Source organism: Arabidopsis lyrata (assembly GCF_000004255.2).
Source record: "Arabidopsis lyrata subsp. lyrata unplaced genomic scaffold ARALYscaffold_1, whole genome shotgun sequence".
NCBI lineage: Eukaryota > Viridiplantae > Streptophyta > Magnoliopsida > Brassicales > Brassicaceae > Arabidopsis > Arabidopsis lyrata.
Window position 1 is genome coordinate 11,674,697 of NW_003302555.1, and position 25,612 is coordinate 11,700,308.

At 36.1% G+C, this 25,612-nt stretch overlaps 5 protein-coding genes across 5 annotated transcripts; 1 reads left to right on the plus strand and 4 right to left on the minus strand.

Annotated features, from left to right (window-relative positions):
- Positions 1-1,513: 1,513 nt before the first annotated feature.
- Positions 1,514-2,295, minus strand: LOC110225218. The gene is made up of 3 exons (XM_021014380.1): positions 2,097-2,295; positions 1,954-2,004; positions 1,514-1,698 (listed from the first exon to the last, which is right to left on the minus strand). The coding sequence occupies exons 1-3, from the start codon at positions 2,236-2,238 to the stop codon at positions 1,667-1,669; spliced, it is 225 nt and encodes a 74-aa protein (XP_020870039.1). The 5' UTR covers positions 2,239-2,295; the 3' UTR covers positions 1,514-1,666.
- On the minus strand, positions 1,521-6,144 carry LOC110225217 (WAT1-related protein At1g25270). Its single transcript, XM_021014379.1, has 9 exons — positions 5,529-6,144; positions 5,213-5,275; positions 4,860-4,976; positions 4,189-4,435; positions 3,581-3,739; positions 3,319-3,470; positions 2,097-3,214; positions 1,954-2,004; positions 1,521-1,698 (listed from the first exon to the last, which is right to left on the minus strand). Exons 1-7 carry the CDS (start codon positions 5,702-5,704, stop codon positions 3,049-3,051), a joined length of 1,080 nt encoding a protein of 359 aa, XP_020870038.1. The 5' UTR covers positions 5,705-6,144; the 3' UTR covers positions 1,521-1,698; positions 1,954-2,004; positions 2,097-3,048.
- A 2,512-nt stretch (positions 6,145-8,656) lies between these two features.
- Positions 8,657-10,534, plus strand: LOC110225384 (mRNA turnover protein 4 homolog). The gene is made up of 8 exons (XM_021014993.1): positions 8,657-8,788; positions 9,025-9,190; positions 9,302-9,392; positions 9,489-9,547; positions 9,676-9,736; positions 9,880-9,970; positions 10,069-10,145; positions 10,241-10,534. Exons 1-8 carry the CDS (start codon positions 8,761-8,763, stop codon positions 10,349-10,351), a joined length of 684 nt encoding a protein of 227 aa, XP_020870652.1. The 5' UTR covers positions 8,657-8,760; the 3' UTR covers positions 10,352-10,534.
- Positions 10,535-13,922: 3,388 nt separating this feature from the next.
- Positions 13,923-16,792, minus strand: LOC9326757 (protein indeterminate-domain 16). The gene is made up of 3 exons (XM_002893384.2): positions 16,143-16,792; positions 15,447-15,852; positions 13,923-14,759 (listed from the first exon to the last, which is right to left on the minus strand). The coding sequence occupies exons 1-3, from the start codon at positions 16,267-16,269 to the stop codon at positions 14,135-14,137; spliced, it is 1,158 nt and encodes a 385-aa protein (XP_002893430.1). The 5' UTR covers positions 16,270-16,792; the 3' UTR covers positions 13,923-14,134.
- A 3,377-nt stretch (positions 16,793-20,169) lies between these two features.
- LOC9329492 (putative clathrin assembly protein At1g25240) lies at positions 20,170-21,955 on the minus strand. Its single transcript, XM_002893385.2, has one exon. The coding sequence runs from the start codon at positions 21,418-21,420 to the stop codon at positions 20,287-20,289; it is 1,134 nt and encodes a 377-aa protein (XP_002893431.2). The 5' UTR covers positions 21,421-21,955; the 3' UTR covers positions 20,170-20,286.
- Positions 21,956-25,612: the final 3,657 nt, after the last annotated feature.

Consider the following 25,612-nt stretch of genomic DNA (forward strand, 5'->3'; position numbering starts at 1 on the left):
CTACAAATCATTTCAATTTTGATTATACCTGTATGTTTCATCACATCAAGTTTTTTTGTCTTTAGACAAAAAAAAAAAAGTCAAATTTTGTTAGCTATATATATCATTGAATTTTAAATTAATGTTGGAAATGAGTAAATCTGTGAAGAAATGATACAATAAAATATCAGTATAAAATACCTAACCCCATTCAATCCTTATTAATAACTTTTTGAAAATTGTGTTTATCTAAATCTTAAATCATGTACTAGACAAAAAAATTTAGGATTTTGACACTTTTCTCAAATTTGAATCTTAACCCAGTTTATATGCATGGTTCATCAAATATGATATCGTTTCTTTTACTACCGGTTTACAAATTTCTTTTTCCTTTAGTTTACGAACGACACATCATTTATCAATCTATAATTCTTTAAGAGAGGTTACATTCTAATCATTTGAATCGATCAAAATTGGATCGGTCAGCAAGCCTTCAGGTCAAACTGATCCAACAACATGTACTCCTCAGTTCCCCATCAATTTCTTTGAATCATCCAGACTCATTGAGGAATTCTAACTCATTTGTGACCATTGCTTTTAGCAATTATTCACCATTTCTCATGTACATGAAGTTGTGTTATAATATTACCATATTTTTAATAAAACATTTCAACTTTAACATTTAAGCATGCATGTTGAATATTTATTAAAAATCTAAAATCACACAATAATCCATTATATAGATAATACAACAGTTGTTTACACTGATTTATCAATTTCCCATCATAAGTATAACTGTTTTATTTATGGGTGATTACACACTGTATATCGTCGGTATAGCATATTTTTGTCATGGTACTAATTCAAATTCGTATTATGCATTAACTTTTTAAACCATGAATCTATATTCCTATATTATATTCCCGCATATAGAATATTATCATGACAATCTAGATGATCATCTAGCAGTACAGTTGTCATTACTGGTTAACATAATTATATCTATGGATCTTAGTGACTTTTAAAGTTTAGGCACGAGTCTCTCTTGCCCTTTCAGCTCCTGCAATTCAAGGTACATCAACATCAGTTGCAAGTCCGCTTATAGTTCCACTCAGTTACAAAACCAATCATCCCACAGCTTCTGATCTAATTCTAGTAGCTAGACAAACACGTATTAAGTTTCATCCATACAAAATCCGGATTTGTTACATGGTATATCTGACCGCATAGTAAAACCTTAACCGACTGGTTAGGAGTGCTTCTAATCAAACAAATATCATGGATCGGTCCGGTAGGGATCTGGTTTCATTATTCTACTACAGAATTAAATATTTTTACCGACGACGAAAGAGAAGACAAGACGAAAAAAAAAAAAAGAGAAGACAAGACGTGAGTAAGCCGGTTCTTCTTAGTACTAGTTTTAGGTTGATACTAACATGAGATTTAAGTTATAGTTGCAAACTGATTTATTAGATTTCAGTAAGACCAGCTGATCCGGTTCTCAATACATTTTGAAGTTGATTACAAACCAGCATTCGTACTTTAATCAACCATTTTAGTTGTTATTATTTATTGGTTTCAATAACTACATAGATATTACAGAATAAGTTTTCCAGAGATACGATTATAGAGATAAGATTACAACATAATTGAATCTAAATGCATGGATGTTGGTAAGATATAAAGTTCAAACACCAGTCCCTCTTGCCCTGACAGCATCTGCAATTTAAAAACGTCAACATTAGAACCAAAATCCCACCCTCTTTTTTTTTTTCAATTCAATTACAAAAAACAACTCATCCCATAACTTATAATCCGAATTCAATAGACAAACACTATGAAATATCAGAAATTCCGATCTGTTGCATGCAAAATATTCTACAACCTTAACCGACCGGTTAATCAGGGTTTAACACAAATCAGACAAACGTATCACAGACCGGTCCAGTACGGATCCGGTTTCATAATCTTTACCTGGGCCACAACGAATGGAGCACTTGCGATCACATCGGGACGTCTTTCTAGCTGAAGAAAAGAGAAGATCGACAAGAAGTTATTATACAAATGGAGGAGAGATATACCTTGTGGAGGAAACTAAGAAAGAAGAGAGTACTCACAGTCACGTTGGACGCAGGCGGTGGAGCAACCGTCGTAACAGTCTCCGGGGCCTAATTGAGCCTCCGCCACCATATCCAAGCTGGAAGATAAAGCCATCAGAATCATAAGAGCCGCCACGATCGTCACTTGCTTCTTCATCATTCTCTTTCTCTCCTTGGAATAGATCTTCTTTGTTTTTGTTTTTCCTACTTCTTCGAAAGTGATATTTTGTGGGTATTTAAAGAAATGTCCCAGTTGCCAAGTTTGACCTATATATAGTCCATGTTCACGTGTCATGATTCCTCTCCTAACGTTATCTATCCCTTTAATTTTACTCAAAAATTTTGTCTACTGCTTTTTCTTTTCTTCGACAGTGGACTAATAATTTGTTCTGGCAATAATGGTGGACTATTTTTTTTTTTTTTTTTTAAAACTTATTTACATAATTTACATTAGATCAAAGTGAAAATCTACGGTGTACATGGCATGGAAAGCACGTATAATGATAAATCCACTAAAAATATGATAGTTTCTTAGCACATGCAACTGTGTAACATTCAAACAATTGATGTTTTGAGTTCCAACCTCGAGCCAAAAAAAAAAAAGTAATAAAACGGTAGATAAAAACCACATAGGTCATGAAGACTAATCACTTCAAAAACATAAAACATGTAATGTTGTGGCGGACTAGTTTGTCATAATTTCTTACGACGAATTTACGGCTTAGAGCCTTAGACAATAAAACAAACTAGAAATAGAAAATATCGCATTTTAGAGGTATAATTAAGTATCAAGTTGTAATTATGTTTTAATACTGAAATCACGTTGAAAAATGAAAAGAGATACTTCAAAGGCTAATTCACACCAATTCGGGCAATCAGATAGATCTTAATTTTCACTTATCGACCCTATATTCTATTTTGCTTCTACGGTAGATCTAAAATATTTGGTGATGTAACTCATATGAGGGATTCAGGGGACATCTCTGTTTACTGCTGAGAGATTACCAAGGTCCAGTTCTTTGTTATTCTTATTTGTTACAATATGGTCTGATGTCGTAGAGGCACTCTTCTTTTCCTTCATTTTACACCATACCACTAGGTATACTCCTCCCACCATTATCATGGCACCGATTATACTGCAAGTTTCGCAAAATAAAAAATAAAAACGATTAAGATTCACACATATCAACCACAAGAATCAATAGGTTAATTAGTGGACACACGATCGAGTTTGATATACCTTCCCAAATGAAGCGGTTCCTCTAAAGCAAATGATCCGATAAGGGCTACGATCACCAGCCTTATAGGACTAAAGACCGTAACAAATAACGGTCCTTTTGTTGCGATGCACCATGCAATCAGAGGCACGACTATTCCCGATACCACGATTCCCTATACATCACGGATGACAATATAAATATAATCGTGCATTACACACATTTACATATGCATTTAGGCGCATATCTAACTGATCATTAATTATATGGTATAGATTGTTTTACCGAATAAAGCGTCGCTAAGAGGTTAATGTCCCATCCTAATCGCCATTCCTCCCAGTCATGATCCGAACAGAGAGCAACAATCACGCACACCAAACTTCCCACCCCATTCATTAGACTTGTGTTCCAATAAAGTCCTCCAAGTTCCTTGCCTATTTTTGCCTAAACCAAGATTTTGCGTTGTCTTCCAACTTTTTATCAACGTACATATATAATAACTAATAGCTCTTTATTTTGTCACTTCTAGTTTATACTATGTTTAAATTTATATTTGAATAACAATGTGTACATATAAATGAATTACTTAGATCTATATATAAATTTCTTTGTTAGAAATACAGTAATTTTCTACTTAAACTTGGAACATCAATTAAACAAAAGCGAAAAATATCATTAGTTTGTAGTTGATTAATTTCATCCACGTATAGTTTACAATGTTGCTAAATAAAATGATATTTTTCATTACCAAACACAGATAAGGCATCTCAAACAATCAAACCCTAGATCCCAAGTAATTTGCAGTGGGATCCAAAAAAAAAATGCTTCATTTATTAAACTAGCCGAAGGATGATATGGTCCATATGGAGAGAGGAGGGGGAAGTAACACTTGCCTGAAATAGTAACCAAAGTGATGTTGAAACGTTACTGCCAAGAACCATAAGAACCCCTGGGATTGACATGTGGTGGTTAGTAGTGGCTCGGCCAGTATTCGAGCTTTTGAGTAAGTCAACGTGTGTTGACCATATATGAATCTCAACACCTTTGTAGAATACAAACACGAGAGCTCCACATGCACCAAGCAGCGTCCCCACCAGCTTAGCCCTCCCTTCGTTCGATCCCAGTCTTAGAGTTTCCATCCTGTTGGCTCAACGACAAATCGACCGAATGTTAGATTAGAATTAAAAGTCTATTTAGCCTTTTAAGTTCTCATCAGCTAGAAATTATTCAATTTTTAATCAGTGGAACAAGTTTACAAATTAGTTAAGCATTGATAATATTCCTCGGTTTTCGAAAGTTTAATTAACTTTTTTTGATTAATTTACTATGCACGAGATAAAATTATTGACTTTGTACTTATAGTCAGTAACTCAGTATGCTATGTTGTTTAAAGTTAACAGGAAACTCTATAAAAATACGAAAACGTCAAATATATAAAAATTGTATATACAATTTTGAGAATTTTGCCTGCATATATAAGAAAAACTAAAACATTTAATTCCATGAAATGAAGGGAATGATTGTACAATTTCAAAAATTAATGAAATAAAGTTTTGTGTCTAACCTAAACACCAAACCCAAAACCAAGGTGATCAATGGGCTAATTATGCTGGTTGCAGCTGAAAATGTCGCTGATGTTCGAGCCATACCCGGCAAATAGAGAATATTTGGTATCGCCGCTCTGTATAATAGTCAAAAAAAATATCATAATCGCAATGCAATGATAATTCCAAGGGTGCTAATGACTGGTTTTTGTTGTAATTTGGCAATCCCAACATTCTTCATTTATTCAAATTTACACATTGCAACACTGTTTTATCTATGAATTGAGATTATTTCAGTATTTTCTCGCATCAAAAAATAAATAAAAGCACCAAAATTTCAGCTAAAAACTGATATTGTACTAGTTCTGAGTACCCGAGCAACCCCGAAACAACTGCTATTAAGAGCAGCCTCCATGTAAATTCTGGCCGCTTCTTCCTGATCACAAGGAATCCAAAACAAAACATTATAATTAAAATAAACTAACATAGCGTATTAAGTGATTACAAATACACACAAATGACATGGTGAGGTTGGTAGGGTGATTCGAGTATGTGTTTTTTCAATTCTCTCTTAGCTTTTTTTGTACTTGTTAGACCCGGCTTTTCGCATAGAGATGTATAAGGTTATATATACATTAAAAAATGCAGAATGATAACAATAAAAATGTAAGAAACAGAAAGTAGGAAACCTTTGGAAGATGAGGGCAAGGGGAAGCATGAAAAGAGTAGCAAAGGACAGACGATACGCCACAAGGACTTTGAGATTCGTTCCATCGTCGACTGTTATCTTAAACAAAATGAACATTCCAGCGAACATAAACTGAACCGCCACCATTGCAACTACACTCTTCATTTCTCCCCACATTTCTCTAATTTATGGTTTTTACTTTGATACCCACTCTAACCATTAACGACCCGATGCTCCTGAGCTCATGATGATCAGCTTATTTATCTAGCCAATTAAGGTGTTTTCGTCTTTAATTCTACCCCTATACCTTTTTCATTGTGCTCCACTTCAATTGTAGATATCGTGAACAAGTTAAGGGATATAGGAAGATGTGAGCTTCAAATATTTGTTTCTGGAAACCCGTTACAAAAGTAGCAAAGTTTGGAAGGATTAAACCTTCTTGGTGAATGTGTAGAAAGAATGAAAAAGAGAGTTTATGTGTTGGAATGTATATTCATGATCAAAGTGAAAACAGAATGCGAAGTGAAGACGTAATGCAAAAATAAGACGAAAGTGTTTATAATCGTTATAATGAATATAATGGACCTCCACAAGCTTTCAAGAGCCTTTCACTGCAAAATAATCTTTTTTTTTTTTTTTTTTTTTCATTTGTTTTGCAAAAGCATTTGTTATAAAATGACAAGAAAACTATTATACATTTACATCGATGCCAAAACTTCTTATACGAACGGTAATGCGTTTTACTATTTGAGCCAAAATGACAATGCAGAAACATGTTCGGTGCTATTAACTTTTATTAAAACATAATTGTGAAGTTAAACAAGATGTAGATAAATCATAAAAGTAACATATTATATAGGTTGACGTTGACACGTGCTAAGCATGCTTTGTGGCTTTCCCTCGATGGCTTTGTCACACACAAGAACTCCAAAAGAGAGAAAAGTGCTCCTAAGTCATTATTGTCAGTAAGCAACATGCGTACGTAAAGCCATATACACTTGGTAAAGATCCAAATTTGGAAGTTTTGGGTTTAAGTTCTCTTTCCATTCTTCTACTCTCTTTCATGTGACTTGCATACTGTTTTAAAGATGTAGATCCAAAAATGAAAACTAAGTATCGATACATACATATAATAACATTTAGGGACAAAAAAAAAAAGTTTTATTCATACTGACTCGATGATGAAAAAAATAAATAAAAAAAAATCATACTGACTCGAATTAATGATGAAATTACCTAGGAAAAATCTCTCCAAAGATTATTTGTAAATTTGTTACAATTGTTTGCAAAAATATAATTAAAATGTCACACAAAATAAAACCTCCAGAACGTTATGATACCCCAATTGAATGTCATTTTCTATAATTTTCATTTATGCCAGAGATATCGACCCACCATCAATACCAGTAGCAACAATAATCTCGAGCGATTTTTGTGTTTTGATTTCCCCTCACGGAACTAATTCCACTCATCTCTTGATCTTTTCCCATAGCACGATATATATCCCACATACAATCAAGGCCGGCTCTACCCATGTGCAGGGAGTGCTCATGCACAAGGTCCATCCAATTTTGTTTTTTTTTTTTTTTTAACTAAATTTATTAAAATTAGAGTCCAAAATTTTTTATTTATAAAAATACATAAGAAATTATGGCCAATTATTTTTTTCAGCTCAGGATCCTTAATTTTTTTGAGCCGACCCTGCATACAATCAATATTGCTCCAAGTACACTGAATTTTGAAAATACTTTTAGTGTATGCATGCATATATATTTTCTCAAATCTTAACAAATGTAATTAATGTCTTTTACTTTCCCAAATAAGCATTTCGTCCAAGAACAAGAAACAAGCCACGGCGACAACTACGAGCATGAGAGTGTTGAAGATATATAGCTAGCTACAAAGAGTGGACCCTTAGTCCAAGAACAAATTGCCATTAGTGTCACTACTAGTGGTTGTTCCCAGTCTTTCGAGCATTCATTCATATGATTTATAATTCAGTATCAACTATTAAGAGGTTTAATAAGTAACATTTTTTGAGGTACCATTTTTAATTGTTTTTATAAGATTTAACTTAAGATCTTAGGTTTTTGACAAAAACAAAAAAACACTAGTATTTTATTTTAATTTAAATTATTTTTCAAATTGTACAGTAAACCAAATTTTTTGAAAAATAGTTAAATTAAAATAAAATTTATCCGCAATCAAGTATGTCGGCTAACAGTCTTTGTTTTTTTTTAACACTGTTTATTGATATTTCACAAGAAAGTGAGAAACATTACACGCCCACACTAAAGGGCAAGACGAAAGACCCAAGAAACGGGCACGGTTATAAACTTATACAAAACCAGCAAAACTCAATTACAGACTATAGTTAAAGATAAAAAGAACATAAGACCATTATTGGTTCTAACTGAAAAACATAAAATAAGTGGACTGATAAAACAAAGAAACAAGTCCAGTAGGACTGCAGCAAAGCACATAAACATAAAGGCACGAAGTGCCCGAAGAAGAATCTCAAACCAGAAGCTTAGATTCCTCTGTGATGATTTCTTGAAGCCACATTGGCCCCTCGCGTGCAATGTAAGATTGGTACCGATGATCTCTCGTGACACTTGTTGCGACTTCTTTAGCCACCCGATTACATTCATTTGCAGCTATAACTACAACTGAAAACTCAAAGACATCCAAAAATCTTCTAATGTCTGAAATCAAGTGTCGAAAGAGAGGGTATCTATGTGGATATTCCACAACTTTTTGGGATGATCTTGTTTTGTCTAAGGTTACTTAAGCTTTCTACTGCCCAGAGTAGGCTCAAGAGATCTGCTTCAAAACCTGTTGTAATTTTCGAATATGATCGACGACGATGGAACAGTCTAAAATTAAAATAAAATTTATCCACAATAAAAGTTATCAGAAATCAAGTATGTTGTCGGCTAACAGACTAAACCAAATTATCCGCAAACGAAAAAGTTTCCTTTTAAAAATCCTAAACCATATGCCTCCAATGACAAAAAGTTTAGGCCCAGATATCTGATAACTATAAGGCCTGAAACAGGCCGGACCCGGGTCGGGTTGATTTAGGGGTCCAGGTTAATAAGAAAAAAGACGAATTAAAGCAGAGAAGGGAACGAGGGTTTCAGTTTCCTGAAGAAAAAGTGAAAGGAGCTTAAGAAACAGAAGCCGTTCACTTTCGTTCCTCTCACTTCCATACAACATTTGAAACCTCAGCTATGCCTAAATCAAAGCGAGACAGACCAGGTTTGAGCTCTTCTTCCTTCACTGTTTCTGCTTCTTCTATTGTCTTAACCATTGTATCTCTGTTAACTTTTGTAGCCGCCGTCAAGGTTTTTAGGGTTTTGTTAGGTTTTTAGAGGAACCCTTTTGAAAAAAATCTTAACTTGTTGGAGTTTGTAATGTTCTTTCATAGTTTCTATGGTTGAATCGATTGATGGATGGTTATCTAAGGGTGTTTTGTTTTCTGATTTTTGCTGCAGTTACTTTGTCGAAGACGAAGAAGAAAGGAAGAGAGCATAAGGAGTGTATTGTGAATGGAATTAGGGAGGCTGTTGATAGATATTCTTCTGTCTATGTTTTCTCTTTTGAAAACATGAGAAATATCAAATTCAAGGAGTTTAGACAGCAGTTTAGGCACAATGGAAAGTTAGTTTCTTTTTTCTTCTTGTTTATGTTAGAATTACAAGTTAATCATGAAGAGATTGATGTTTGATTGTGATTTGGGTGTTATGACTGACTTGGTTCTGATTTGTGTAGGTTCTTCCTAGGTTCGAACAAAGTGATGCAGGTTGCTCTTGGTCGCTCTGCTTCTGATGAAGTCCGTTCTGGTATCTACAAAGTTTCCAAGGTTTGTGTACTCTGCTTCTTACAATGGTTCTTTTATATGTTATATGGCCTTTTTTATGTCAGTTAGATTTACATATGTTGTGGAATGTTGTTTCAGCTGCTTCGTGGTGATACTGGACTTCTTGTTACAGATATGCCAAAGGAAGAAGTTGAAAGGTATCTATCTTTCTCTTGAAGTCCTCTTTTTCCCTCTTTTGTTTTAGTGAAAACAACAGTGAGGTTTGAATTGTATTCATGTCTGTTTGTTGTAACTGTTTACAATGCTTCTTCTGGTTGTATTGCAGCTTGTTTAACGCTTATGAGGATTCCGACTATTCAAGGACTGGAAGCATTGCAGTAGAAACGGTTTGTGAACGGAACTTATGCCCTCTCTATATATTGTTGTTTCTAGATTAACAGACAAGCTTGAATACGATCAGGCTCTGCTTCTCTCTGTTATTTCAAAAACTTTATCTTAATTACTCTATCGGTACCACCAAAATGATCAGGTTGAACTGAAGGAAGGCCCTCTAGAACAGTTCACACATGAGATGGAACCGCTTCTTCGGAAGCTGGAGATGCCTGTTCGACTCAACAAAGGTTTGTCGTCTCACCATCTTAATATTCCTCTCTCTCATACACAATTTGCTATATATATTAATCCAAAAACTTATTTCTTCTGCTGATTTAATATGTAGGTACCGTGGAGTTGGTTGCTGACTTTGTAGTTTGTGAAGAAGGAAAACCTCTTTCGCCAAAATCAGCCCACATTTTGGTAATACGATTTCAGTATACCAAAACCCTTTCCTTTTAATTTGTATGTTTTCTGTAGAAAATTTTCTTATACTTGTTTTTTAACTATTATTGCAGCGTCTATTGCGAATGAAGATGGCTACTTTCAGGCTGAACTTGCTCTGCAGATGGAGCCCTAGTGACTTTGAGCTTTACCGAGAAGATCTCTCAGACGTTGAAACCTCTTAGAAAGCCAAGATTTTGACTCACCCTTTAAAATTTTCTTAATATCGCTTTATTCACCTGGATTTGTGGCACTGAGTTTGCATTCGAATGTTTTATGTCAAAGTTTTGTTGCTTTATATTTTGTAGAATATCAAACTATCTTCGGGAGTTTAATAGTATTGGCAACTGATTATGTATCAATCTTAACAACCTTATTTTCCATTCATTCAGCCAGATTATCGAATTTCTCACTCAAAGTTCAAAGTCAAAAGCTACGATTCATAAGTAGAAGCAACTCTCTAAATGTGATAGCCTAAGGCCTCTTCTGTTTTTTTTTTCAAACTAACCTCTTTACATCGCCACACCAAGATTAATTAATTATATGTATGAAAATCTTTTTCAACCTAAGACTTCATCAAACTTTTTTTTTTTGATATGAAGACTACATCAAACTTGATATGATCGATGTAGATCCTGATGTGGAACGATTCAAATTTATAGACCATATTTGTTTGAGTGATCCAAAATATCCAAAAGGTTTTGAGACAACATTGCCTCAAGGTGTAGATGGTGTTGGGGCCGAATTGAAGGGAATGGTCAATGTAATTAAATCGCATGTGTATAATTAGAGCAATTTCTTCCTCTTGTATACTTACATTATTGTGGTCCATGGGCTTGAAAGTATTCCAACAACGTTTACGTGTTCCATCTCTTATATTTTTTTTTTTTTTGTACATTTAGCAATCCGAAGCTTTTGTGTTTCACTGGTGAGCTTAGAATTGTGGTTTTAGAGATAGAAACAGTATTCTACGAAACGGGTTTAAGATACTAGCTAGGAGGCGAATGCCGTTGAATAAACTAGATTCCAAACCGGAGATTTTGGTAAAAGATCAACGGAAAAGGCGATAACATATAAACATATAAACAAAATTGTAGGTTTTCAACATTTTATGAATTTTGATAACATAGTTTTGTAATTGAATTTTGGTTATCATGTTTATTCAAAAAATACATAAAATTACGGATTCTCTCATTTTAAACAAATGAATCAATATACATATTTAGACTAGTATAAGTATACTATTATTTATTAATCTTTTTCCTTACAATGACGATATTCTCTCATTTAAATAACTTCAAGCTAATATCAACTTTCTTTTTCTTGTTTTCTATCCGCAGATAGCGCGGGATAAATTGTTTCCTTCTTCATGTAAGGACCTATTATTGGGTTTACGGAAGTTGCCTATACAAATGTAGATAAGTTAAAATAAAAAAATCAAAGTTCCATATACATTATCCTTTAAATTTTACTTCTTTCATAATGAACAAAAAACATAAAATTTTAAATCAAGGAGATCACGAAGTGACATAAGATGAGAGAGAGAGTGTGTGTGGGGGCTTTAAAGAAGGAGTAAGAAAAGTGAAAAAGGAGAGAAGAAGGAAGGAAATCATGGAAGTGAGTGAAGAGTCAGGTGAGAGAGACTGAAGCCTGACTCCTAACCACCATTTCAATCTTTTTGGCACTGAAATTCATGTCGTTCCTTTTCCTGTAAAGGAAACGACAACCACTTCTGCTCTTAAATCAGCATTTACTCTTCTCTCTCTCTCTCTCCTATGTGTTTTCATCATTGCATTTTGTGTAATATATGTATCCACACACACATTGAAGATGCAGTTATTTTGGTGTTCTGTACTAGTCGTTGAAGTAGTACAGAAAGTAGTACAAGATGTGATTCAGGAAGATGAGATGCATAACTGCTGATGAGGAGCTCGAGTACTTGGGTGTTGGAGCGTTTGTCAAGTCAGGAAAAGGAAAATTATCTTTGTTTGAAGCAAAAGGAATCATGTAAGTAAAGGGGAAGTTTGCTTGAAGAGAAAAGGAAATTGGCAAAAGGAAAACCTTTTCCTTATGGGATTTGGAAACTTTCTCTTATGTGTGATAGGAAGAGCTTGAGGCGCAAGTTTATTGTTTGTTATATAAGGGGGACGTGACCTTATGAGAATGTGGATTTGCAAGAGAGTAAAAATCCCAAAGAGATTTGATGTGAGAGATTGTGTGTGTGATCGTGTGCGACGTAGTTTCGCGGGTTTGTGCTTGTGTGATCAAGCTTATTTGTGTGTTGGTGTTGACGGTTCATATTGGAGAATCTTGGTGATCGTTGGGTTCGTTGGCGTGACAGTTCGTGTGTGGTGGTTGTTCCAAAAACTTGGAGAATTGAAGTCTAGACTCAGGGGGAGTTTAGCTCAGGGTTAGGTTATCCTGATTAAATCTAGGCTCAGGAGAGTTTAGTTAAGGGTAGAGATTTATCCTTAAGATTTCATGTTAATAGAAGGGAGCGGTGAATCAAGAGGGTTGTGCTTGGTTTACGCGTTTGCGAATAAGTTGTATTTGCTTTCTTGTTCTAGTGAAATCAAAATCTGGACGTGGTCCCGGGGAGTAGGAAAAACCGAACCTCGTTAACAAATTTCTTGTCTTGTTTACTTTCCGCAATTTTTTTTGACCTCATCCGCACTTACACACATATCTCTCCGCTTTCTCTCTCACACTGATTTTGGCTTTTTCATGATGGGTGGGCATCTTTGAATTTGTTCCTCCCATTTTATAGCACATGGTTTCTCATACTTATAAATTTGCCAAGACTGTACTGCTTCTTATTCTATTATATATAGTAATAATTTTACCAAAAGAGACGGTGTAACAACCAACATTTAGACTCTAAAAATTAACCATTTCATGCTCACAATTTTGAACCTATCAATGGATGATAGAATCCCTTTTTTTTAATCACCATATACACTGCTCGTTTGGATAAGATATTTGTTCATCATATGGAGTACTTATATCTTTCAAATGCAAACAATTTTCTTACCATATATAAGGTCAATATACCTAATGTGTTATCCGTGACTAGTGTATGAAACTTTGCCAAAAACCTATCTCCCAAAAAGCTAAATTTTGTATTTGGAGGCAATAAACTAGGAGCCTAAGACATGACTTTTTTTTTTTTTTTTCTTTTCTAATACATCTGCCTTTTAATTGTAAAAATGTTAAAATACTTTTTCAAATGGCATCTTGCAAGATCCGTCTTCATGTGAGAGAGATGATTTCTTGTTTGGTCGGATTGAGACTAAGCTATAACTACGAGAATGTAACGATGGGAAAGAGAAAGAAGCGACTCGTGATCATATTTTATTAGGTGTACATCAATCATTTCCACCTGAGATTCGTATGCAGAAAATTTTACCTCTATCATTTTTTCTCTCTAATTAATTAATGCAATTACTACTGCTTCCCCTCCACAATCAATGCTCCATTCATTATTTTTGTTTTTGTATAGAATGCTCCACTAGTTCTAAGAGAACAAAACATTTTCTAAAACCTTATCATTATGCTTCTTTCATCAAAAAAGTTACAACTTACACCAACCAATCAATCAACCCCACACCATTTAACTACCATATAAAACCTCTCCTCTTTGTTTTCTTCTTTTTGAATTTTTTTCCTAATTAATATAATTATATAAAGCTACCCAAAACCAAATAAAATGCTAAATAATGGAACAAAATAAAAAGATCCTCAATAATCACAAAAAAATAAAAATTAACCGGTACATTTTTAATCGAAATTCAAACGATTCTCCAAATTTACAGTCATTATGTGAATTCTGCAGTGGCAAAAGAAAACAATATAATGCGTATTGTAAAAATTGATCATTCATACAGATCCACAAAAAAATACCGTCATTTCGTTTAAAATGATTATTTGCTTTCTTTTGTTCATATGGAGATATATGAAGATGCATTGGATCACTCACATTCTCCTTCAGTTGTCGCCGAGGAAACGTAACTCATAACAAGAGACGACGTACTCTCATCAGCCATAACAGGCAGCTGAAACAGTTGCTTGCAAGAGTGGCAAGTGATCTCCATCATTGTTGCATTAATCCTCTTGATTGCTTCTTCTCTAACAACCTGAGCCTTCTCCAGCTCGATTTTCGCTTCTTCCCTTATTCTCTTAGCTTTCTCAAAATCCTTTTCCGCCATCTCTATCTGCCTTTTAACTTCTTGTCTCGTTTCCTCTGCCTTCCTTACCTCCTCGTTCGCTCTTTCCTTGGTGAAACTCGTCTCTCCCTTTTCGTTGCGCTTTGCTTGTGCTGATGTTCTCGCCATTCCTATGGATAGTTGAAGTTCGAGGCTTTCGAAAGGAGTTGATGAAGCATTGAAAGGGTAAGCAAAAGCTGGTGAATGTTGATTGGAAGGTCGTGGTGGACGTAACAAAGGAAGTCCATGCAATAAAGGGCCAAAGCTTGCGGTTGAAGTCGTTCTTGATGGAGCGGCAAGGCCCGTCGTGTGCTGCTGTAGAGGACGGTGGTTGGTGGGTGGAGGTTCCCGGATGTTGCAAGTATCTTGATGCTCTATGAAACACTCAACCCTGAAAAAAGAACAAGAGAAGAGAATCAAGAATGAGCTAGTAGTGGAAATAAATATTTGTTTGATAACCAAAAGAATTGAACTAAATGATAAAAATAGAGTGTTTGATGGTGTACGTACGTAATCAAATGACAAAAGCAATAATATAAAATTGAGTTATGGATTTAGAATAGTTTAGATATCTCTGGAAAGGTATTATGTGATTATAAGACTTTTTAGTTTGTGTATTAACAAAATACAACAAAGTGTTGGTAATGGAATCCATAATGGGTATCAACGTGACTTCATATATGTAAATTAAATTAATCTGGCAACAGTCAAGCACTGAGCTTCTATTGGTAAGCTAGGCTGTGTCAAAATCTATATGCACATTAAAAAAAAAACAAATCTATATGCCCTATAGATAAATATACCTGTAATGTAACAATATTACACACCATCCTATAAAACATTATTTGGTTTAGTTTAAGGATTCCATATTTCCAATTATAATCTTACCTGAACAGTTTAATTGTATAAATAAAATCTCAAGATTTTTTTTCTTTTTTTGGAAAAACCAAGGAAAACTAATCCTCAGCATAGATTAGAGCCAATAGTTAGGGTTTTCCACAAAACATCGATCGACTAAATTAACCAAACTTTTTTTATAGATAAAAAACAATGAGAGATGATGATGATGAAGAAGAACCTGGAGAAAACGCGGCCACAGTCACAGGAGTGACCGCGTGAGCCACAAGTCTTGAGATGAGCTTTGTAGTCAGATTGAACTGCATAACCTTTGGAGCATCTCTCGCAAACCCATTGCTTGTGGACACTGTGTTTCCGGCGGAAGTGCTTTTTGATTCCGACCAGATCTCCAAGGGCGTGACACGGATCGTGGTGGAGACATGTTGGCTCGGGACACACGTAGACTCTCTTCCTCACTTCCTCATCCTTCTTGTCTCTCTTCAGAAGCTTCCATGGCACTTTATGCCTTCTTCTATGCATCTGTAAATTCTGATCCCTTTGAAACCCTTGGTTGCAGATCTCACACACGTACCGATCTGACTCTAGCAACGTCCTTGGTGATAAAGATACCACCTCTGCATCTGGATCTGTTAGCACCAATACACAAGATAAAAAATGATCATCTAAATTATATGGAAAAAAATAAAAATCTTTAGCTAAATTATTGGAAACCCAACATTAGATAATGAAATCTTGAGGGAGTACTTATTAAAAAACCAATCCCCAAAAACTATTTCTATCCTCAACTCATGTGTAATATCAACAACACTTTTTGGAACTTAATAGAAAACTAATCCCAAAAGATTAATCTTTAGCTGAATTATTGAAAACCTAGACAATAGGAAAAATTCAAAGCTTAAGCGGAATTATTAAAAACCTGGTGTCCCTGCGGGTCTTCGTTTTCTCTTTTGGGTTGCGTCGGCTCCATTGATGCCAAGAAGAAGATCGTTGGAAGATGAAGAGGGAAGGTTCTGATGGTTGTTGTTTTGCTCGTAATGTATCATGGGATGATCTTTTTGTTTTTCTTAACGATGGTGGTATATATTGGAGGAAGTGTACAATTAATTACTAAGTTGTGACTATTGGAAAAGAAAAACAAAATCGAAGAATCTTTTGTTTTTGATGTGAAGATTAGAGATCTTTCCTCTTTACTTCTTTTATTTGGTGGTGGATAGTACTGCTGTCTCAGCTTTACTAATAGAGGAAGAAAGAGAGATGAGTTAAGAGGGAGAAACAAAGGGTTTTGCTTTCTGAAATCAACTTTTGTTTCAGCTCTCTTTTTCGAGGCCTAAAAGATTTCTTTTTTCTCTTTACTCTCTTCTTTTTATTTTTCTTGGAAAAAAGTTTCTTCTTTTTGTTAATTGATTCATTGACCTCGCACCTTACCTGGAGAAGGCATTGTATGGTCTCTGATTGTTTAATCTTCTTCTTTACATATACTCATCAACTTCTTTTCTCTTTTCTCTCTCTATGTATGCATACATATACATCATGTGACTTATAGGAAACGGGGTTGAAACTTAGAGCCCACATAGATATTTTGGACAAGAAACAAAAGAACATCCCCTTTCACAACAAAACAAATACAAGTCATTATTATTTCATATCACTCAACATTCTTCTCCACAATAGAAAAATCTATATAATTCTCCACCAGTTTCTCGTTAGGTTTTGCAAGGAAAAACCAATTAATTAAGAGATTTAATTATAAATTTGGATATTTTGTTTATTGTTTACTAGTCACACACACATGCACACATTTTTAGGTCTAAATCAAGATTATGACACTCTGGAAACACCAATACAAATCATTAAAAACTACAAGTTATGGTCGAACCATAGATATATTATAAATGTTAGACATTTGTAAGTTGTATATTCATTATTAGTTGGTTTTGAGTTCGAAACTCATAATTTTTATATGCATAGTATCAGAATAGGTAAATCCAAACAAGTATATTCAATTTAAAAAATACGATTCAGTTCAGGACAAATGAGCAAAAGAAAATTAATTAAGAAAAGGTATTAGGAATTATTCCTACATCAAATTGAGAAAGAAACAACATTACTATGCAATAATATAAATCAATAACTCGTTACTAGAGCACTTTAGTCTCTAAAAAAACTTTGGACTTTAATCCTTTTTTTGTTCTCATGCTTTCGGAAGAAGAAAAAGCCCTCTGTAAGATACTAATTATATGTTACATTTTAGCTGTACGTATATATTTACGTGTGTGTATATAAAGCGGTAAGAATTTTTGTTTTGGAAGTCGGACACATCATTACTTAAAAGAACGTATGTCGTGTGAACATAATCAGCTCACGTCGTCTCTGTGTGAGAGTGGAACGTAAAACGGAATCCATAGATACAATGTGGTGCCATCATATCAATAGTACAAAGTTTTAAAACGGGGTGAAGAGCCTTGGACTGATTTGAAGTGTCACGAAAGAGCCAATCCTTTAAAAAGTGTACAGTGACTGGATCCATATGAAACGCGGACCTAACTTATAAGGTGGAACACGGATCCAAATCGATAGTATTGAAATATGTCTCTTTCTCTTTGCTTTAACTCTGTTTGGCCCCAACAATTTTATTCATTTATTCATTTCTCTCTTTCTTACTCAAGGCATTCCTCTTAGTTTGTCTTCTAGTTTGATCGTTGGTACCCCTAAAAGCTTGCTATTGGCTATGGATAGGTTTGCAAAGTAAAATACAAGGCTTAATGAATTGACAACATCAAAACTTCTACTCATGTTAGATGTTTTTTTTATTATGCCAAGGCAATAGAGAAGACAAGATAAAAGCTCTATTTTAAATGTTTCAGAAAAGTTAGCATTTTATATGTAAATAACGTTTATTTTTTTTAATATAATTTAACATTAAATTCAAAAAAATAATGTTTTAATTTCCATTCGATATTGTACTTAAGTTGGTTAACTTGAGAGCCTGACCTTGCATGAGGCAATCTCCAGGAGTTTAAGTTGTGGCTGGGCAGATGCACAAGGCCATTCTCCTCTAAATAGCTTTTAAATTTTTTTTAAGAAATGACCAACGATCTACCCGGATAAAGTTTATTTCTCCCGTCTATTTTTTATTTTTTTGATAACTCAGGTGATCCTAAAGGCTTTCTAGGCCCAAAGACTAATCCTGGGGTCCGGAGAAACCATGTTAGAATTCGAACCCCGGTGGCCAATGCTACTCGAACCCAGGTGGCGGAGACTTTTCTCTCCTTTACCACTGGACCATGGCGACTTGGTTACTCTCCCGTCTATTACCTTCAAATGAATTCATGAATGAACTAAGTCTCTAATTTATCTGAGTTTATTGGCTGGCCAAGAGTATTGGTCAAAATATTGTCAAATATCAATTCTTATTTGAACCAGACAATCCAAACATCATCATATCTTGATCTATAAAAGAGCATCCACACCATATGAGCTTTATTTTAGAGTGAACATGCACTATTCCAAAAGGTTATTGCAAATTCGAAAACGTAGTTTTAATTTCTCCTGCAATTTAGTAGAATTAATACTCTTTCGTTATTAGAAAACTAATATTTTCTAAGGTTTTCACTAAACTATTAAAAAAAAGATGACAAACCATCTTTGATATAATTAAAAATGAAAAGACTATAAATTTAAGAGAACAATTTGTTATTGGAAAATATTGTCATATTTTCATGTTTGTACTTATAATTAGAAATAAATTTCAAAATTAAAATTTAAATCAAGAATTTATTCGTCAGATTTCATTGTTTCACAAAACAAATTACATCAACATATTAAAGTCTAATTTCCAACCTAAGTCTCTACAAAGTTTGAGTCTTTGAGAAAAGAACTCTGGATTGAAAAAGTAAATTATTACAATCGTGATTTGTATGAGAAGTACCAATTTTGTCCATCAATTATAAAATGAGAGTAGTACTCAAAAATAAGAAGTATCATTGTTATATCTAATTTAGTTGATACTTAACGAAGATGAGTCATTATAACATGAGACTTGGCCCATCGGCTTTTTGCTTTTTAAGGAGTAACGATGGAGGAGGTGAAAAGTTTTATTGACAACCCATAAAGTAACGAAAAAAGAAAAAAGTTCACAACATTTAAATAATATTCAGGGAAATATAAAAAATTGACATTTCTCGACGTCGTAATCTACATAAAAAGCTCTACATATCTCATGCCTGCTCACATGGGCGGGCAAAGTTATAACTATACTCTCTACTTGATGCTATTATCCTCAAATCCAAATCCATTTCATGTTTTCAGTTTTTGGATGTTAAATTAGTCCATCTACCGTATAATCGTTTTTTTTTTTTCACGATTGACAAATTATTTAAACTTTCTTTTGTTTGTTTGTTTTCCAGTAATTTTGGTTGGGTTCTATTATTATTAGTGCAAAAGTACTACTCATCAAATTTATGATACATTCTTAAAGTCGTTGCCTTGGCCATACCATTTCTTATGATGGATAGCGATTTGTCATCTACGTCATTGCTTTCATTACAAATTTACGAACATTTCATATCTAAGAAGTCAAATCAAAATGATTAACTTACTATTACAAAATAGAATGAGCTAGGCGCTGCAATTGTATATCTTGTTGTACTCTAAACATTGCTAGGCTGATATTTTCTTTTTCTTACTACTTTAACAACATATTTATTTTATAAAGTATTAACGTACGCTGTTACAGTGATATAGCAAGTAATTAAAATAATTTGTGGTGAAGCCCGCGGTCAACATAATTGTTGGCCTATCAGTCTCGTCTCGGCTCGTTATATGCCCATATTTTTCTAGGGCACAAAATATCAGACGCATTATATATCAACATCCCTAAGGCATAAATCAATATCTCAGATTCTCAAATGCCTAAATGAATACCAAAAATATGTGCACTAAAATGTCTTAGCAACCTTGAGGTATATCTAACGTTTATTATCATCCGCATATTCAACAAAATAGAAGAAAAAAACACAAAAGAGAACCCGAAAAAAATAATGAATCTGATCAAGTCGCAATTAAAAGGTAATCAAATCTGGTAACGTGTGAGTGAAGTAAACTGGCTCGTCCATAACTATTAGAGGCAGCGGACTCGGATCCACGTTACATTTTCTATGCTGATCAGTTTCTTTAATATCCTTACATGTGAAACAAAAGTCGTCTTCGAAAATTTCCCATTTATCGGTTATGATTGTCTGCAACTCCGGTCTCTCCACTAATATGATACTCTTCTCTTCCTCTACTTGCTCTTCCTTTTTGGTCTCCTCTTCTTCTTCAACTCCATTGATGACTTTCTCGATTGCTTTAATGTCTTCTTCCGGGATTCTAACGAATTTAGGAATTTCGTGCGCGTTTGAGACCCCAAATTCTTTGCAGAATTCAAAGTAGAGGGCGAGATCTTCTCCTTGAGATGTAGCCTTCTTTACAACCTTAAGAGCAATCACAGCTTCTGCTTTTCCAGCAGCTGGATGGATCTTTATGAGAAGCTTGGCGATAGCGCTACAGATTCTTCCATAAATGTCAAAGATCTCGATCACCACGCAGTCCATGGCTTCAAGGATAAGCGTCTTCTTCATGTTGTCAGCCATTGGACGGATCTGGAGAAGCATATGGAGAAGAGACTGAAGTTTCTGGATCCTTTCGAGCTCTTGGTTAACCGAATCTAGCTGAGGTTTTTTGTGGCGACGACGGATTTGATCCGATAAAAAGAAAGAGTACTGGTCAAGAAACGAGAAATAGGCGCGGATAAAAGCGTTGAAACCCCAAGTCTTGCTGGGACGGGAATGACCATCTGAGAAATCCGAGAGGTCGAAAGGGAGGCGACGAATTTCTTGAAGGGACGTGACTTTGCAGCAAAGCACACCGTGGACAAGCATTAAGGCTTTCAAGGCAACAATCCAGCTTCTTGTGCGGTTTACCCGAGACGAAAGGGCATGAACAAGCGGCTTGAGATTGGCGGGAGAGGATCGGATCCATTTGTAGACACGATGAGCATTGTGGTAATCGACAGATGAGTCATCATGAGAGGTTGCGTGGATGATGGCAGAATCAAGGTCAGGGTTGCGGAAGGAGGTTTTCCGGGAGAAGCCGATGGAAAACAAGGTTTTCCGGTCTTTGAGAGCACCGGAAGCCCGCTTCCACAGCTTCATCATCAGCCTCCTCCTCCTCCTCCTCCTCCTCCTCCTTCTTCTTCGCCCTTTCTTCTCTTCTCTTTCTCTCAAACCAAAGCTTACCTTGTTTTGCTCTATTTTAAGTTTTAATTATTTTGCCACCCTTGCTTTTGACCGTTGTAACCGGTTTTTCGTTTATTTTTAATTTAAAACAAGTATAGAAATTAAAAGCTGGCACGTGTGATCAAGACACGTTTTTGCTTAGTTTCGGGCACGTCGGCCTGGCCAAGACACGGTTTCGTCACCTTATTATATATTTATCTTATGATACTAATTAAGAACCGAAGCTAGGGACAACATTGTGTATGTAGGCTACAAGTTTTGGAACCGTACTGATAAGTGATAAATAGCAAACAAGTTTTCGTGCTAAATATACAAGTTTTGTTACGGTGAAACTTTATCTCACTAGATTCCCAAAACTTAAGCCACCTTGCGGTTACAAGTATGGAGCAAAGTGGTAGTTGAGAATTGGGGAAATGTTGGAAGGAACTAACTCAGGTTCGATCCACGCTGGAAACAAAAATTATATTTGTGTGGGAAGTCTGGGCTTGGGCCAAAAGGTCCAACCAGTTTACTTGGTAGTCCAGTAACAGGCGATCTGATTACCCTCTGACATTAGTCGGAAATCATTCCAAACTTGGAACAAACAATATGGTGGTCTTTCGGGGAATAGTCCACTCTGAAGCACTTCGGTGCGATTCTACCGGGGCTGACCGGATCAGCCGATAGGGTTTATCAAAAAAAAAAAAAATATATATATATAGAGCAAAGAATCCATACTTCCCTAAGGTTGGGGCCAGTTGAGAATACAACTACCACAGATAATGAGGTGGATAAGGCTACCACCAGCTGAACCATTGCTCCAAAAGCTACAAGGAAAAGGAAGGTAGGTTCCTCTAACACCACTCCTAAAACAGGAAGAAGTCCTCTCCATGCAGTCGGCTTAAGGCAACGAATTGTCACAAAAATCCACCCATCTCCTAGAAAGAGCTTGTGTATGGAGAAGACGTAGAAAAAGTACCAAGCCAGAAACAAATCAAATAAATTAAAGGAGACTATACTGATCAGCCTCCAATCTCACTCATTCTAGCAACCTCGAAAGGAAATGCGGATTTTCGTATCCCGAAATCTCCTCTTCCTTAGTCATTTTGTCTTGGAACTGTCATGGGTTGAGGAACCCCTACAGTTCGTCGCCTTCACAAAATTAGGCGTAAAACCTTCTTGAACAACTTGTTCCTCATGGAAACCAAAAACCTTGGTTTAGTTATATTAGGTTTTAGCTTCATTCACAAATTATATATATAGATTAGGTTTTAGCTTCTTTTTAGGGTGTAAATAAGCTTTAGCTAAAACGCAAAAATTAAATTCTTTTTTGATAATATTTACTCCATCGGTTTCATAAAAAATGTCATTCTAATATTTTTTACACAAATTAAAAAAAATAAACAAATTTTATTTCTACCCTTTATTTTTGTCAAAAAATTTTATTTCTACCCTTTATTAATATATTAGATAATACTTGTGGATGTCGGATTCACACACTCAAGTATTTTGTTAAGTGGAAAAGATAATTCTTGAGGGACAAAAATGAATACGTAAAAACTTGTAAATTGATACGAAAATTGCTATAGTATTTCTCTCTTGAGAGGAAGATCCCCTTTACATGGCCATTGGCCTCTATATTTATACATAGCTAAACGACATTTAAAATGAGTAATTAAGTACAATTATTTCTTCTTAAATGTGTCCGTTTTGATTCTTCGGCTTTAATGCTCAACGTTTGAATTTGAGTTGACTCTGATCTTCATGGGCCTCGCCTCTTTTGGCCCAAGTGTCCTTGAACCGACTTACCCGTGTCTTCTACACCGAACTCGTGTCACAGTGCAGTCACTTCGAATTCTCGAAATGGTGACAACCACTTCGACCATCCCTTCGGCTCACAGGTCCAATGGGCTTTATCCTTTATGGGCCATTATCCTGATTACGTGGCAATCTTTGGTTGGTCTCGTACTTCTGGTGCGGGATCCGACACCAACAATTAGCCCCCCAAGTTCTTCGAAGTGCTATTCCAATTCGGAGGACTTTAAATGCTCAAGTGGCCAAAGATTGCGCTCGAGAATCTTTCTGATTTCCCGCCGAAAATCTCATCACTCCTTTAATTTCGGCACTAGCCATTTTTAACCGAGTGACATCTGTCATCATTATGACCGTATATTGATTAATTACTATTAAAACGGGAAAAACCTTCCCACTTCCCACACGACTTCCGAGGCGGTTTCATCATTAGCTTGAGGTAACTTCTTTTCACCATTACTCTCTTCTTTTACTTTTGTACTTTAATCAAAACCTCTCTCTTCGTTCCTTCACCAAAACCCTTCTTCGCCGGATCTTGAATTTTTCTTTCTTCCCAATGACTTCCGATTCCGATAGACCCGAGTCTCCGTCTTTCGACGAGAGGCGTTCTAGTAACGACGAGTGCACCCGCCCTGGTGATATTGCCGGTCCGCACTTTAGGTCCACTTGTACTCTTCAATCCCTCGAGCGATTGAGAGAGCTTTGCCGGATTCCGCCGGAAATTATGGCGGAAGCACAAATAGCTTCCCCCACAGAATCTCCAGAGAACCATCGCGATGGTTACTTCTGTGTGTATGAGATTTATTTCAAGGGTTGCGGGCTGACCTTTCCTCTTCCCGAAGCCCTAATTTTATACCTAGCGGCTCTTGAAATCGCTCTTCCTCAATTAACCCCCAATCTTCTTCGTACTATTCTTGGCATTATAACAATCGCGGCGGAGGCCGGTTACGTTATCGGTGTTGCTGAACTAAATGAGCTTCTGAGTGTGAGAAGTTCATCGAAGAAAGCGGGGTACTTCTCAGCATATCCTAATGCCAACAGGAACATCATTTCACATCTTCTGAACAAGGATGAAAATTGGCATCATCCTTGGTTTCCAATTAAGAAAACTCCCGCTTCGATTGGAAATCTCGCAGATTTTCTCCCTTCGAAGTGGTCTGCGAAACCCGGTAGTGATTAGGTTGCCCGTATCTTTCCCGGTTGTTTCTTTATCTTTATTGACTAACACCGTTATTTCTTTTCGCAGCTTTCATCGCTTCCAATCTCCCATCTGAAGAGTTCATCGAATTCTTCAAAATAATTCTTGAAGGGGAAACCCTTTGGAATTCCTTCACCCTTGAACGATTCCTAGAAGCTAACCACAGACTCAGGATGAGTCCACCTGGTCATCTTCACCAAATTCCTCCCCCTCCCTCAACTCAGGGAATGTCATCTCGGGCCCTTGCGGCCAAGCGTAAGTTGCTTTCCAAGCCGATGGCTGAGGCTTGCGAGGAGAAGAAAAAGTTTCTCGCGACTTCTATAGACAAGAAGGACTACAGTAGAACCTTGCTGGTTGATGATGGCAGCACCGAGGGAGCTCGAACTGTCGCTTCCTTCAGATTAACTCCTCGTCGCGATCGTCGCGACTCACGTTCTCCTCAGAGGGATCGATCTCCTCGCCGTGATTCACCTCGTCCTTCCCGAGATGATTTTAGTAACGAGCCAATTAAGAACTTGGTTCGCCGAAAGAGAGACAAGTCCTCTCGTAGTGATCCTTCCCCGCAGAGGGAAAAGTCAAGGGCCCGGACTGACCGCTCACCTCGGTCATCCCCTCCTTCTGAACCAATGGGTCCTCCACGACCGGTTGACATGTCCTCCTCTTCCCAGCCTGATAGTGGAAAGACCGTCCGGAGCGCGTCTCCGAAAAAGGGAGATTCTGAATCTCGAGATGCTCCCTCGAGGCTGAAGCCTGCTCTTGTACCTCAAGTCAAATCGCTTTCAGGTTTGGTGATTTACACACACTTAAACTTTTGTCTTTATTAAAATTCCAATTTTTACAATTCTTCCTTCTTCGCAGCTATGGAGACAGAAGGCAGCGTCTTCCGATGCTTCAAGACCCGTTCGGGTTCGATCTTGCCAGATTTCAACAAATGGCGCCCTGCGATTCGTGAACGTTATTTGCTTCACGCGCATCACTCATCTCGGGTTAGTTCCGCTTTCTTTTATGTATATTTTTTATTGTATCGCCATTCTGCGAACTGACTCGTCATCCCGGGTTCATGTATAACGCCAGGCTCAAAGCGAATTTAACGACATGATCGAACATTACGAAGGGTTGGTC